A 15,951-nucleotide genomic window follows, 5' to 3' on the forward strand; every position below is an offset into this window, starting at 1 on the left:
ATCAAAGGATATTGCATAGGTCACCTATAAAATTAGGACTTAAGAGGCACATTGAATTCTGCTTCAACCTAAAATTTTGATACTACTGTGTTGGGAGACACAGAGGAAGGGAAAGTATGTATTGGGGGAAGAGGAACTCATGGAGGAGCAAACAGGTAAAAGTGCTAACCCTTTATCTTGTATAGTGGAAAGTCGTAAGATAATTTCTAAATTGGAAAGTCAGGAAATCATAGTAATTGTATTCCTGAGATAGATGGGGGGACATAAATGCCAGAATAAAAAGGTAAGAGAGCTGAAAATAGTTGTCTCTGGGGAGCAACAGTCTAAAATGGGAAGGAATATACTATTTATGTTAAGTTATGTGTATTTCTTTATCTGATATAAGTAAAACTTAAATTTGAAAAGTATAGGGGCACCTGGGTGGACTCAGTTGGTTAAGTATCCAAATCTTGATTTTAGTTCAGATCATGATCTCAAGGTTTGTGGGATCAAGCCCTGAATCAGAGCCTGCTTGGGATTCCCTCTCTCTCTCTCTCTCTCTCTCTCTCTCTCTCTCTCTCTCTCTCTCAATCTCTGCCCCTTCCCCACTTGTGGGCACACACGCACTCTCTCTCAAAATAATAAGCATTTAAAAAAATAAAAAGCATAAATATTCCCAGACCTACTGAATCAAAATCACAGGTAAGTCCAGCCCAGCATTCTGTTTTTACTAGGTGTTTTTGGTTGTTTCTCTATTTAAACAGTATTTTCTTTTGTTTTTATTTAAATTCCAGTTAGTTAACCTAGTGTAATTTTAGTTTCAGGTGTACAATTCAGTAACCCAACACCCCCATAAAACACTCGGTGCTCATCACAACAAGTGCACTCCATCCCCATCACCTACTTAAACCAGGTGTTTTTGATGCAATATATGGAACAGGAGAGACTCATCTTTGTAAAGGCAAAATAATTAATTCAGTATTCTCTAAACTTTACTGCACACCAGAATCACTGGGAAATACTTAAAAAAAAATACTAATGGCTGACCTAATGACCACCAACAGACATTCTGATTTAATTGGCATGGGTTACAACTTGGGGGTTAGGGGTTTTAAAAGCTCTCCAGGTGATTTTTAATGTGCAGCAAAATTTGAAGCCATGGCAATGATTGGATACAATGGTGATCTGAATCACAATTAGCCACAAAAGACCATACATGAGAACTCATTTTTAAAGAACTTTCTCAAGTTGGAAATACTTTAAAGTTTCTCTCTGTTTCTTAAGAGAAAGTTTATTCTTTTTTTTTAATTTCTTTTAATGTTTATTCATTTTTGAGAGACAGAGAGAGAGAGAGGGAGGGAGAGAGAGAGAGAGAGAGAGAGAGCGAGCATGAGTGGGGAAGGGGCAGAAAGAGAGAGGGAGACACAGCATCCAAAGCAGGCTCTAGGCTCTGAGCTGTCAGCACAGAGCCTGATGCAAGGCTCGAACCCACAAACCGCAAGATCATGACCTGAGCTGAAGTTGGCACTTAACCGACTGAGCCACCCAGGCGCCCCCAAAAAAGTTTATCCTTTTCCTTAAAGTTATAACAGCTCTCTAATTAGCAGTCTTTAGGAAGGATTTATATTATCAGATACTCAACCATTTTTTCCACATTTAAGTTTAGGTTATTGTATACAATCACTGCTATACACTTATTTATTACATGAAACAATACACTGAAATTACCTTCTAGGCATCACAGTATTAAGAACCATCCATAGTTTATTGACCGTTTGAAGAATTCGCCGCGGAACCCCTGAATTCAACAGCTGGTTCATATTGGATGTTAGTACTTCTGCATATGGTATAAGTTCACTGGCAGAGAGCAGAGTCAAGTGTTCTAGAATCTGCATCACTTGTGTGTGACTTACTGGGACAGCTGAAAATGCTAAAAGGAAAACTTAGCAGTCATGATCTAACTTCTTCTATACAGCTTACCAAATATTTGGTAATACCGTCCTATCAGACTACACACTACAAAAATCAAGGAAACACTTGCTCAAAAAGAATAAAACTTTCAATCCTGCCCATAAGTGGCTATACTTAAAATAAGAGCCCTAAAAAAAATTCATGTTAAGTATAGTTATATCATAAAAAAACAAAACAAAACAACAACAAAAATCCCATTTAAAAAATACATTGGTGACCCAAAGACAAATGTCATTTCCTTGGTGATTCAGACTAATTTAAAAAATTGACTGAAACATGAAAATATACCCAAATATTGTTTTTGGTAGTAACATTCATTAAGATTCAAACTTCTTGATATCTTCCATCTGGGTGGCCCCTCTATAGGATGTAAGTACCCAGCACACTGCTGTTAGTAAAAAGTATCCAGAACTATGCTTTTCAATAGAATAGTCATTAACCACATGTGGCTATTGAACACTCAAGAAATGTAGCTAGTGCAAAATGAGATGTGCTGTAAATATAAAATACCACATTGAAAGACTTTGTATGGAAAAACAGTAAAATATTTCATTAATATTTTTATATTGGTTACATGATGAAATAATAATACATTAGATATACTGGATTAAATTAAATAATTATTAAAATTAATTTTGCCTGTGTTTTACTTTTAATGTGGCTATAGAAAGTTTAAAATTACATATGTGGGTCATATCATATTTCTATTTGAGTGTGTTTGAACATTATCCAATAACAGCAAGTACATTGCTCTATTCCATGGCATTTATTTCTGACCAGTTCGGACCTTCCTAAAGCCACGTGACCTGTTTAGTGATGGTAGTGATGGACATAGAAACTATGAAAAAACAGATACAAGCATGTCAGAAAGAAATGGCTAAAATTCCTTAAACTCAAAGAAAATTACTTAAAATATATTAACCAAATATGGTTACATACCCTGGAATGCTTGGGAAATTCTGCATGATTTGAAGATTTCAATAAGCCTAACATCTCTTTGTACTACAACAGGGTAAAAGGAGTATCCAATTTACTATACCTTCTTGGAGTTGTTTAGGAGAGTGGTTTTTGGCATTATTGGTCAGTAGCATACGCCTTAACAGGGCATCAGTTCCTGTGATTTCTTCTTCACAGATCCAATCATCCACAATGCATAAATGTGGGTAATTAGTCGCAAGGAGACGTAGTAAAGCAGAATGTAACCCTTGAAAATTTACAAAAAGTCAACTGGATTCTTCATTCTCAAATATCAAAATCTTCTCCCTCCCCGTCCCTTCCATTTTCGGCAAACCAAAAGAATGTGCACTTCATACTTCATATGTGCAAGCATACTACCATTTGAGAACTTCTGTTCAGTAGTTCAGCTAGAGAATCTGCTTAAGATTCCCAAGTGATTTGATTCACATAAAGGTGGAAACTACAAGTTTTATCAAAAGTTCTCAAGCTTTCTTCTACCCTATCCTAATATAAAAGTCTCCCATCAGGAAAAGTCACTTGACATAGCAATAGTTCAAGAGGGAGGAAGGAAAAAAAAGGTGAAAAGCATGTCCATTTTGGGAAGATCATATATGGTTTGAAAAAGGCCTCATTGAGAAATTCTGACAGGCTTTGATAGAAGAACACATGTTCTCTTCCAGCCCAGTTAAGAATCACTGCTACAGATGGGTAAAAAATCAAAATTGCCCCCTTTGAGTACCTAAAAGATCTCAAGCATTCTATGTACATTTTTTCATTTCTCCCTAGCAGCCCTTCAAGGTAAGTAACATTGTCTTCATTCTACTGTAAGGAAACAGACTGAAAGACATTTTTTAAAGTTCCCTGAGTCATATAGCTAAGTATGTCAGCCAACCAAAGCAGTACTGATGACACCTACAAGACACTGCATTGGCCTTCCTTCAAGAAGAGTTAAGGAAGCTCAAAAGGAATAGGAAACTTCCTTTTTACTAAATCAAAGTCTTGCTTGTAACAAGACTATGCTATGCTATGCTTATAGCATAGTTGACTATTCATGACTATTACTGTATAATATCAATAACGATAAAATAAATGATAGTGTACAAAATGTCTTAATTAGATACATGAAGTACCACCATGCTAAATGGCACAAAAAATATCGTTACCATATTATTATTATCATCCTCATCAGAGTTGTAAGACTAGTAGTAACAGTATTAGGTGTAATAACAGTACTTTTCATCCAGTCATCTCCTTATTATGCAACTTAGATCAAATCATACCACTGCTAGTCCCAGGAGGGACAGTATCTGCTTCCTTTGTCACAGAAACTGCTTAAAATTAATATTTCTATTTGAAAAATGCTGCAACAATCAAAAGTGGTTTAATTTTTTTTTTTTAATGTTTGTTTTTGAGAGACAGAGAAAGACAGAGCACGAGCAGGGGAGGGGGCAGAGAGATAGAGGGAGACACAGAATCTGAAGCAGGCTCTAGGCTCCAAGCTGTCAGCACAGAGCCCGATGCAAGGCTCAAACTCACAAACTGCGAGATCACAACCTGGGCCAAAGTCAGCTGCTTAACTGACTGAGCCACCCAGGCCCCCCAAAAGTGGTATTATTTTAAAGTTTAAATATCTAAATGCACAACTACGTGTACAGTTAAGACTATCCCAAAACAGTCATAAAATGAGTACCTACAATAGTGATAATTAATCTACATTTCATAATCTCTTCAATAAAATGTCATTTGCCAAACATTGTCAAATAAAACATTATTTCCTTGGAAAAGATTATGCAAAGATATAAGTAAATAAATGCAGACATCTGACTAATTGTGACCAAAGAAGGTCATCTTTGTTCCTGCTTGAAACCAACCATAACAAAGAAAGAAAAAGAAAACTCCAACTTCAGAGAAACAAACAAAAAACCTCAAACACTCAAACATTACAAAGAGTGGTGTCAAATTAAGAAAAAAACTGAATTTTAAGAGGCGCATGGGTGGCTCAGTCAGTTAAATGTCCGACTTCAGCTCAGGTGATGATCTTGTAGTCGGTGAGTTGGAGCCCTGTGACAGGCTCTCTGTGCTGACAGCTCAGAGCCTGGAGCCTGCTTCAGATTGTGTGTCTCCCTCTCTCTCTGCCCCTTCCTCCTCACACTGTGTCTCTCTCTCAAAAATAAATAAACATTAAAAAAAAAGCTGAATTTCTAAAAATATTACTATATGTCTATTTGACAGTTTTACAGTAAAAATCTAGTAATTCTGTGGTATGGAAAATTATGGAGCAATTAAAAGCAATAAGGTAGATCTACATGTACTGGCATAAAAACATTTCTAAGACACCAAAAGAAAAAAGCAAGTATCAAAAGAGATAGGGTATAATACCATTTATAGTTTAAAAAAACAATTGTTTTACATGTGTGTAGCTATTAGCTTTAACCATATAAAACTGTATTTTTGTAGGTCAAAAAAAGTTGAATACCTGCAATTTCATATGGTTCGACTTACCGGAAAAAATGTCTGAAATTACATTCCAAAATAAAACTGGGTTTTGGGGAAGGGTAAATGCAAGGAGTAAGATAGGTATGTAAAGAGGAATTCACTTCTGAATTGTTGGATTTTTTTACCACCTATTACACTTTATAACATTATAAACAGTACCGCATTTTTTAACAATAAACGTTAGCAGTAAAAAGCAAGCAAAACAAATACCTCCCAACTCTTGCTGCAGTCCTTGAGCCTGTCGAATAAGGAATTTGATAGGAATCTGATCCATTAAAGAAGACGAATATGATTTGGGCTTTCTTTGCATAGCAGCTGTCAAAGATAAAAAGTGTAAGATAAAAACAGTGTAACAAACAACAGCAATCTTAACCTTCAACCTAAATGGAACAAAAAACATTAAATTGCATTTCATTCACTTACCCTGTGAATATACTTCACAAAAAATGAAGAATCATTACCTAATAGTGGATACACAGGAAAAGCAAGAACATATCTAAGGGGAAGATCTGGAAAATGCCCCTACATTGAAACTAGTAGGGAAAAAAATCGTAAGAGAAGCCATCTGCAGAAGTGTTATACACTAAAAAACAAAAACCAACAAAACAAAAAACAAAAAAAAACCCAAAAAGTCAAGACTCTCCCAAAACTAATTAGGAACACTAAATGTAGCCATGACCATATGGCTTAAAGCTTCATGACTCCAATAGTCTTAATTTATTATATATTATACTGGTGACTGACTTAAAAAAAATTTTTTTTTTAACATTTATTCATTTTTGAGAGACAGCACAAGCGAGGGAGTGGCAAAAAGAGAGAGACACACAGAATCCATGAAGCAGGCTCCAGACTCCAAGCTGTCAGCACAGAGCCCAATGTGGGGCTCAAACCCACCAACCATGAGATCATGACTTGAGCCTTAAGTCAGCCAATTAACCAACTGAGCCACCCAGATGCCCAGGTGACTGACTCTTTTTCTTTAGTTTATTTTATTATTTTATTTATTTTTTAATATGAAATTTATTGTCAAATTGGTTTCCATACAACACCCAGTGTTCATCCCAACAAGTGCCCTCCTCAATGCCCATCACCCACCCTTCTCTCCCTCCCACCCCCCATCAGTCCTCCTCAGTTTATTCTCAGTTTTTAAGAGTCTCTTAAGGTTTGGCTCTCTCCCTCTCTAACTTTTTTTGTCCTTCCCCTCCCCCATGGTCTTCTGTTTCTCAGGATCCACTCTTTTTATTTTTTTTATTTATTTTTTCAACGTTTATTTATTTTTGGGACAGAGAGAGACAGAGCATGAACGGGGGAGGGGCAGAGACAGAGGGAGACACAGAATCGGAAACAGGCTCCAGGCTCTGAGCCATCAGCCCAGAGCCTCACGCGGGGCTCGAACTCCCGGACCGCGAGATTGTGACCTGGCTGAAGTCGGACGCCTAACCGACTGCGCCACCCAGGCGCCCCAGGGTCCACTCTTTTTAAAGGAAGTTGGGCAGTATGAATTTGACTGCCCTCTCACAATTTCTATCTTTAGCCAGCAAACAATTCCTTTTTTTTAAAAAAACAAGTCCATCTTAGGGGCAGCTGGCTGGCTTAGTCAGTAGAACATGTGACTCTTGATCCCAGGGTTGTGAGTTAGAGCCTCACACAGGGTGTAAAGATTACTTAAAATCTTTTTAAAAGATAAATAAAGGGGCACCTGGGTGGCTCAGTTAGTTAAGTGTCTGACTTTGGCTCAGGCCCATGATCTCATGGGTTTGACCCACGCACCCCCTCCCACCCCTCCCCCATATCAGACTCTGTGCTCATAGCCTGGAGCCTGGAGCCTGCTTCAGATTCTGTGTGTCCATTTCTCTCTGCCCCTCCCCTGTGCTCTCTTTCTCTCAAAAATAAACATTAAAAAAAAAAATTTTTTTAAGTAATAAATAAATAAATAAAAACAAGTCCATCTTAATTTCTCTTCTTTTTCTGTGGTCCTAAATCAGTACCTACTCATTTGCTTAAATATCTATTATGGACTAGTTTCCCTATTTCCAATTTCTCTTCTCTTTAATCCATCCTTCACATTGCTGCCATAGTCCTCTTATGTAAATACAGATTTTACCAGATCACGTGCCTCCGGTTACATGCTCAAAATCCTTCAGTGGATTCCTATATCCTACAGAATAAAGGTACCTAGCAATCAACACTATCTTTTTTTTTTTTTACATTTATTTATTTATTTTGAGAGAGAGAGAGCACACATGCACAGGCAGAGAGAGACAGAGAGAGAGAATCACAAGTAGGCTCTGTGCTGTTAGCACAGATGTGGGCCCAATCCCATGAACCATCAAATCATGACCTGAGCCAAACTCAAAAGTCAGATGCTTATCTTTTTTTGTGTCATCTCCATCATATTCTATATGCCTGGCACCCTCCTCTCATTCCAAGGTACTTTATTATACACCATAGGACTATATGATCAACCAGGATGTTCATAGTGTAAAAAAGCATATGCAATATGCTTATCCTTTTTTCAAATACAAACCACAAAGTGTAAACTCAACAATTTTTTTTTTGAAGACAAGAAGTACATAAGTCCAAGTGTTAGAGTAAAGGTTGAGAATCATTGCCTATATAGACCATATACCTTTTGACTAAACAAAACCTCCCTTGTAAATTAATAAATTAGCATCCTAGTTTTCCATACCAATTTTGTATGAATTCCATTAAGAACACGTTTCAGAAGGCAGTTAAATGGAATAGGTTCTAATGACAGTCAAATTGGGGTTCCAACACTTACTAGTGAAGGAAGTAGTCTTAGAGCAATTAGGAAAGAAAAAGAAATAAGACATCCAAATTGGAAAGGAAGAAGTAAAAATGTCACTCTTTGCAGATGACATATGAAGACTCCATCAAAAACCTGTTAGAATATGGGGTACCAAGGTGGCTCAGTGGGTTGAGAGTCTAACTTTGGCTCAAGTCATGGTCTCACAGTTGATGAGTTCAAACCCCACATCTGGTTCTCTGCTGTTAGCACAGAGCCAGCTTCAGATCCTCTGCAGCCCCTCAGCCCCTCCCCGCTCACGCTTTCTCTTAAAAATAAATAAACATTAAAAAAAAAAAAAAGAACTGTTAGAATAAGTGAATTCAGGGGGCACCTGGGTGGCTCAGTCAGTTGAGTGTCTAACTCTTGATTTCGGTTCAGGTCATGATCCCAGGGTTGTGGAGCCTGCTTAGGATTCTCTTTCTCTTCCTCTGCCCCTCTCCCCCATTTGCACTCTTTCTAAAATAAAAAGTCTACTATTAAAAAAATCAATTCAGTAAAACTGCAGGACATAAAATCAATACACAAAAATTTATTGTTTTTCTATACACTAATAATGAACTATCAGAAAGAGAAATTAAGAAAACAACCCCATTTATAGTTACATCAAAAAGAATAAAATACCTAAGAATAAGTTAAACCAAAGAGGTGAAAGACCTGAATACTGAAAACTATAAGACATCAATGAAAGAAATTAAAGAGGACACAAATTAATAATATTTGTTATTTATAATTTGTTATTTATAACATTTGGACTGTTTAAAATCAATATTATTAAAATGTCCATATCATCAAAAGCTATCTACAAATTCAGTGCAATCCCTATCAAAATTCTGATGGCATTTTTCACAGAACTAGAACAAATAATACTAAAATTTGTATGAAACCACAGAAAACCCAAAAGCAACCTTGAGAGAAAAAAACAAAGCTAGAAGGATCATGCTCTCTGATTTTAAACTATATTACAAAGCTATAGTAATTAAAAGTTTGGTATTTGTATGAAAGCAGACACATAGATCAATGGAACAAAGTAGAGAGCCCAGAAATAAACCCATGCATACATGGTCAACTGATCCACAACAAAGGAGACAAAGATATATAATGAGCATGAGGACAATCTCTTCAATAAACAGTGTTGGGAAAACTGGACAGCCACGTGCAAAAGAATAAAGCTCAACTATCTAACACCACACACAATGATTAACTCAAAATGGATTAAAGACTTTAACAGAAGACCTAAAATCTTATGACTCCTAGAAGAAAACATAGGTGGTAACTTCTTGGTCTTGGCAGTGATTTTTTGACTCTGACACCAAAACCAAAAGCAGGACACCTGGGTGGCTCAGTCAGTTAAGCGTCTGACTCTTGATTTTGACTCAGGTCATGATCTCACAGTCAGTGGGTTTGAGCCCTGCGTCGGGCTCTGCACTGATGGTGCAAAGCCAGCTTGGGATTCTCTCTCTCCCTCTCTCCTTCTACCCCTTCTCTACTTGCACCCTCTCTCTCTCAAACTAAATAAACTTAAAAAAAAAAAAAAAAGCAAAAATAAACAAGTGTGACTACATTAAACTAAAGAGCTTCTGCACTGGAAAGAAAACCATCAACAAAATGAAAAGGCAACCAAATGAACTGGAGGAAATATTTACATATCATAAATCTGATAAAAGGCTAATGCCCAAAATATATAAAATAGCTCATACAACTCAACAGCAAAAAAAAAAAAAAAAAAAAAAAAAAAAAAAAAAAAAAAATCTGATTTTAAAATGGGCAGAAAATCTAAATGGATATTTTTACAAAGAAGATATACAAATGGCCAATAGGTATATAAAAAGATGCTTAACATGATCAGTGAAAGGCAAAAAAACCCTGCAATTAGCCATCACCTCACACCTGTTAGAGTGGCTATTACCAAAAAAGACAAGAAATAAGTGTTGCCATGGATGTGGAGCAAAGGGAACCCTATGTGCTACTGATGGCAATGTAAATTGGGTATAGCCAATATGGAGGTTCCTCAAAAAATTAATAATAGAGGGGCACCTGGATGGCTCAATCTGTTTAGCATCTAACTCTTGATTTTGGCTCAGGTCATGGTCTCACGGTTCGTGAGATCAAACCCTGTACCAGTCTCCATGCTGACAGTGTGGAACCTACTTGGGATTCTCTCTCTCCCACTATTTCTGCCCCTTCCCCACTCTCTCCCTCAAAAAAAAAAAAAAAAATCTTTAAAAAATAAAAATTTTAAAAATTAAAAAGTTAAAAAAATTAATAATAGAACAACCATATGATCCAGCAATTCCACTTTTGTGTAATTTACCTGGAGAAAATGAAAACATTAACTTGAAAAGATCCCCCCATGTTCACTGCATTATTCACAATAACCAAAATATGGAAACAACCTAGGTGTCCATCAATGGATGAATGGATAAAGAAAAATGTAGGATGTGTGTGTGTGTGTGTAATATAATTCATCCATAAAAAAAAAATGAAATCTTACCATTTTCAACAACACAGATGGACTTCGATGGCATTACACTAAGTGAAAAAAGTCAGAGAAAGACAAATACCATATTATCTCTTTTATGTGGAATCTTAAAAAAAAAAAAAAAAAAAGCTCACAGATACAGAGAACAGATTGGTGGATGCCAGAAGCAGGGGGTGGGGGATAGAAGAAACAGGTGAAGGGGGGTTCAAAAAAGAAAAAGAAAAAAAACCTCAATACTAAAAACCCATTTTGAAACCACAGCCCTATGGCTCATCTTGATATAAAATAAAATTGTATAAAATGTATAAAATAACACTAAAGAGGAAAAAAACACATAAAATGGTACTTTAAAGAGAAAGTAATAGATTGACTATACTTACACAGAATACTTATATATAAATTAGTAAAGATAGATATGTTAAATAATAAAGTACACACACACACACACACACACACACACACACACACACAGGTGTTCAGTGATAGTCAAATCCTCGTACCCACACTTATTGCTTAGGGAAGTTCAGCTTAGGGAAGTTCTTAACTTCCCTGTGCCTCAGTGCTCTCACCTGTAAAATCACAGAAACAGTACTCATCTCATAGAATTGTTGTGAGGGTTTACATGAGTAAACACATGTAAAGTGCTTCAAGTAATGTCTGGCACATGACAAGCACTCAAATGTTAACTGGTATTATTAAGATCTATAGTCTCCAAGATTAATTTAGGGTAAGTATCAATATTTAAGTTTCTGGACCTATAAAAATGAAGACAAAATCCTCATCACATTTTAATGATTCCATCAAAGAACTAGCAGCCCATGAGGCCCTGCCTAAAGCACTTATTTCTCTTTAACATCTCTGTGAAATACAGCATCAAAGATATTCTTAATCCTTCAGTAAAAGATAAACTGTAATTTGACAACAATCATATTTCCAAACTTCTTCCAATGCATGGCTTTCAAAGAGTCAAATACACCATTTAATCTCATCCCCAACAAAACTGTAGAAATACTTTGAATATTATTTACATTGCCCCTAGTTTTTGTGACATTTTAATCCTTAAAAAAATCCGATAGAAAATAATTCACGTAGAAATTAGTGTAAACTTGATACCAAAGCAGAAAGAGAAAAAAGAAAGAAGAAAAAAGGTCAATTTGTTTAAATACAGATGGAAAAAAAACAACAACAACACACATATCAAACCTAGCACCATACTAAAAGAATAACATACCAAAACCAAGTAGGATACATTCCAGGAATATAAAGATATTAATTTTACAATGAAATATATAAATAGACCAAACAAATCATCTCAATAACTGCCAAAAAAGTATTTACTTGATAAATTATTTTTTAAATGGTACTCTAAGAAATTCAGAGCTTAACTAATCCAAACTAAATACCAATACCTTTCCTATAACCAGTGATAACTTGTTAGAAGATTATCCAGAACCTATATAAAGGAAAATTTTATTGGCAGACGCAAAAAAACTTGAATAAATTTTGAAACTTAAATAAATTTGAACTCATTCAAAAAACATTTACTAACTATATGTGTCAAGGGATATACTAGATCTAGATACAATGGCAAAAAAACAGACAAAAATCAGTCCTCATGAAGCTTAAATTTTAACAACGAAAAAAAATTATTTCATATATCTAGATGGGAAGACTTAATATTGTAAAGATGGTAAATTCTCTCCAAATCTATAAACTTAACATAATTTTGATCAAAAATCCCAGCATAATAATCTTCTCTGGAAAGTTCATGTGAAAGATTAAACATGTAAGAACAGACAAAAATTCTGAACAAGAAGTTATGATGACAGTGACTGGAACTTAAGAAAGAAAATCCAAAATCAGACATAGGTTTGTAAGAAAACTTCAATGTACATCAAAGCGACCTTCCAAAGCAATAGGAAAATGACAGATTATTCACTATGTGATGTTGACAAATAGCCAATTATAAAAAAATAAAATTGGATCTGTACTCCATACTTTACACCAAAATTAATTAAAGGCATACTTAAATTTTAAAAATGAAATAATAAGGTCCTAAAAGAACATATAGGTGATTAGTTATATGAACGTTAGTACCTGGCTTTGGAAGATTTTCTTCCCCCCAAAATTTTATAATTAAAAAACACCATAAACCGAGGTGATGACAGCTCAGAGCCTAGAGCCTGCTTCAGATTCTGTGTCTCCCTCTCTCTCTCTGCCCCTCCCCTGCTCAAGCTCGGTTTCTTTTTGTCTCTCAAAAATAAATAAAACATTAAAAAAAATTTTTTTAAACACCATAAATAATAATACTCTATTATAAAAAAACACTCACATCTTACGCAAATATAGGAGTCTATATTGGTATAACCTATCTGGAAAGCAATATGGCAGTTCATCTTTTTTATATAAATTTTATTTATTCATTCTGAGAGTGAGAGCGAGAGAGAGAGAGAGAGAGAGAGTACAAGTGGGGCAGGGGCAAAGAGAGAGGGAGAGAAAATCCCAAGCAGGCGTTGCACTGTCAGTGCAGAGCCCAACACAGGGCTCAAACCCACTGACCAGAGGTCATGACCTGGGCCAAAATCAAGAGGCAGACGCCTAACTGACTGAGCCACCCAGGCAACCTTGTTCATTTTTTAAATCTTACAATTTTTCAGAATCTTAGACTTAGTAATTCTCTATCTAGGAATCTCTCCTAAGGACAGAAATAATCATGCCTATGTACAAAGTTAGCTCTAACAGTCATTCCTTCACTGTTTATAATGGCAAAATTTGGAAACGGTTTAAATGTCCAACAAAAAGAAGTTTGTTAGTAATGAGATATTTATGAGGAAATATTGTACAGCTATTTAAAGATGTCCTTGAAAATGTACTATAATAGGCAAGTGTTTAAAATGTATTAAGGAGAAAGGTTAGATTAAAAATATGTATTACTGGGATGCCTGGTTGTCTCAATCAGTAGAGCACGCAACTCTTAATCTCAGGGTTGTGAGCCTCACAATGAGTGTGGAGATTACTTAAAAATAAAATCTTTAAAAAAATGTATTATGATTCTGACTTTGTAAAAGCTATCATCTGTGCAAAGACTGAAAGGTTTTCTAGGAAAATTCAAATGGTGATTAGCAGAATTATGGGTGGTTTATATTTCAATCTTTTTACTTTTCTCATTTCCTAGATTTTTTTCCAGTAAACACAACTTCTAATAAATGTTTTCTTTTTTTAAATCCAGCTCCTTTGCATCAAATAAGGTACAATTAGGTAGGTAAACAATGAAATAAATTTTTAAAATTCTTATACTGTTACTCTAAAATATGTTCATACAACTTTTTTGTCCAAACTTTATTTTAAAGCTCCAAAACTTGAAGTTGCCAATAAATAACATTGGCCAATGGGGTGCCTGGATGGCTCAGTCGGTTAAGTATCTGACTTTGGCTTAGGTCATGATCTCACAGTTCGTGGGTTCAAGCCCTGCAATGGGCTCTGTGCTGACAGCTCAGAGCCTGGAACCTCCTTTGGATTCTGTGTCTCCCTCTCGCTCTGCCCCTCCCCCTCTCATGCTCTGTCTCTCTCTTTCTCTCTCTCTCTCAAAAATAAACATTAAAAAAAAATAACACTGGCCAATGTTTACTTAAAAGTTACTGCATTCTATTTTATTTTTTTAGTGTTTATTTATTTTCGAGAGAGCAAGAGAAGGAAGGGCAGAAAGAGAGGTAATAAAGTCTTTAGATGTAATAAACAGGAAACATTTTTTAAGTCTAAAAACTGGAACTATAATAGTAATGCTCATATTTTAATTAGGTATTAGTACACTGGGATTTATCATAGCACTTTATTTCTTACATATATTCTTCTGGATCAATACGATTTTAACTAAAATTAATATATATGGTATAAATATAAACAAATATAAATATTTTTAAACAAACCAAAAATATATGTGCATGTGAAAAATATATAGACACATATGCACTTTTTTTCCAATGTTTATTTGAGAAAGAGAGAGAGCGTGCACATATGAGAGGGAGGGGCAGAGAGAGAGAGGGACATAGAGAATCCCAAGCAGGCTCTGCACTGTCAGCATAGAGCCTGATATATGACTTGATCCCACAAACTATGAGATCATGAGCTGAGCCAAAATCAAGAGTCGATGCTTAACGAACTAAGCCACCCAGATGCCCTCATATGCACTTTAATGGCTATGATAATCCAATACTTGGTTCTAACTGAAATTGCAGAAATCCATATGTGAGCATCTTCAGCTACCTGGTGGTTACCAATAATTTTTATTATAAGGGCCAAAACCACAGAACATTTAACAATGTACTAAAACCAGAATACAACTTCACATGTAGGAATTAAATGTGAGGCAGAATTACCATTTTGAATGTGAAAGAGCAAAGTTCTCTCATGTTGTGACATATTCTGCAGTTATTTATTCCCCTTGGAGATAAGAAACTAGACTAGGAAAAAGTCTCCTCAACCAAAAAGAAAAAGACAGATCTCTCTATTTGTTTTCCACATCCATCACCTCTCAAGGACATCAGTCCAGGGGTTCTGTCCTCAGCATTATCAACCTTGCCTCTCCATTAGATTACTCCCAACAACATACAAACATTCCCTAAACTCTTTCACCTTAAAAAAAAAAAAAAAAGAAGAAGAAGGAACCCTCTCGTTACCTCATTTTCCTCTCCAATTATCATATTCATTGCTTTCCTTTCTTTATGACTTCTCCAAAGACCTGTCTCTACTCACTGTCTTCAGTATATCTCCTCTACTTTTCATTTCAATTCACTACAATCAGGCTTTCTCCTACCACTTTACTAGTAAAACTGTAAAAGTCAAATGACCTCCAGCAAGCAATATGCAGTCATCAGCTGAGCCTCAGTCCAAACCTTAACTTACTAGAAACATCATTTGACAGAGGGGATCACTGTATCTTCAGAAACATCTTCTCTTGGCTTCCAGGACATCATAACCTCCTGATTCTCCCACACTTTACTCTTGTCCTTGGTGATTCTATTTAATGTCATGATTTTAAATTATCATATATATGTTGAAGAATCTCAAAGTCTAGTTATTTCCCCTGAATTCCAAGCCAGTATATATAACTATCTCCTTAACGTCCCCATTTGAAAGTTTATCACACATTTCAAAATTAACATGTCCAAAACTGAGCTCCTGATCCTCCACAAATCTGCTCCTTCCCCTGGCTCTTTTGTTTCAGTTGATACCATTCTGTCCTTTAGGCTCAGGCCAAAAG

General features: G+C 35.7%; 1 protein-coding gene across 3 annotated transcripts in view; it reads right to left on the reverse strand.

The window, feature by feature from the left end:
• The window catches only part of INTS2 (integrator complex subunit 2), a 60,685-nt gene that overhangs the window by 15,454 nt on the left and 29,280 nt on the right, over nt 1-15,951 (reverse strand). For all 3 annotated transcript variants that reach the window (XM_047833952.1, XM_047833951.1, XM_047833953.1), the window contains exons 16-18: nt 5,614-5,718; nt 2,990-3,154; nt 1,708-1,909 (exon numbers count right to left, since the gene is read on the reverse strand). In XM_047833952.1, the coding sequence (XP_047689908.1) occupies nt 1,708-1,909; nt 2,990-3,154; nt 5,614-5,718 (472 nt within the window). The remainder of the gene's footprint in view (nt 1-1,707; nt 1,910-2,989; nt 3,155-5,613; nt 5,719-15,951) is intronic.

Source organism: Prionailurus viverrinus, chromosome E1 (genome assembly GCF_022837055.1).
Source record: "Prionailurus viverrinus isolate Anna chromosome E1, UM_Priviv_1.0, whole genome shotgun sequence".
NCBI lineage: Eukaryota > Metazoa > Chordata > Mammalia > Carnivora > Felidae > Prionailurus > Prionailurus viverrinus.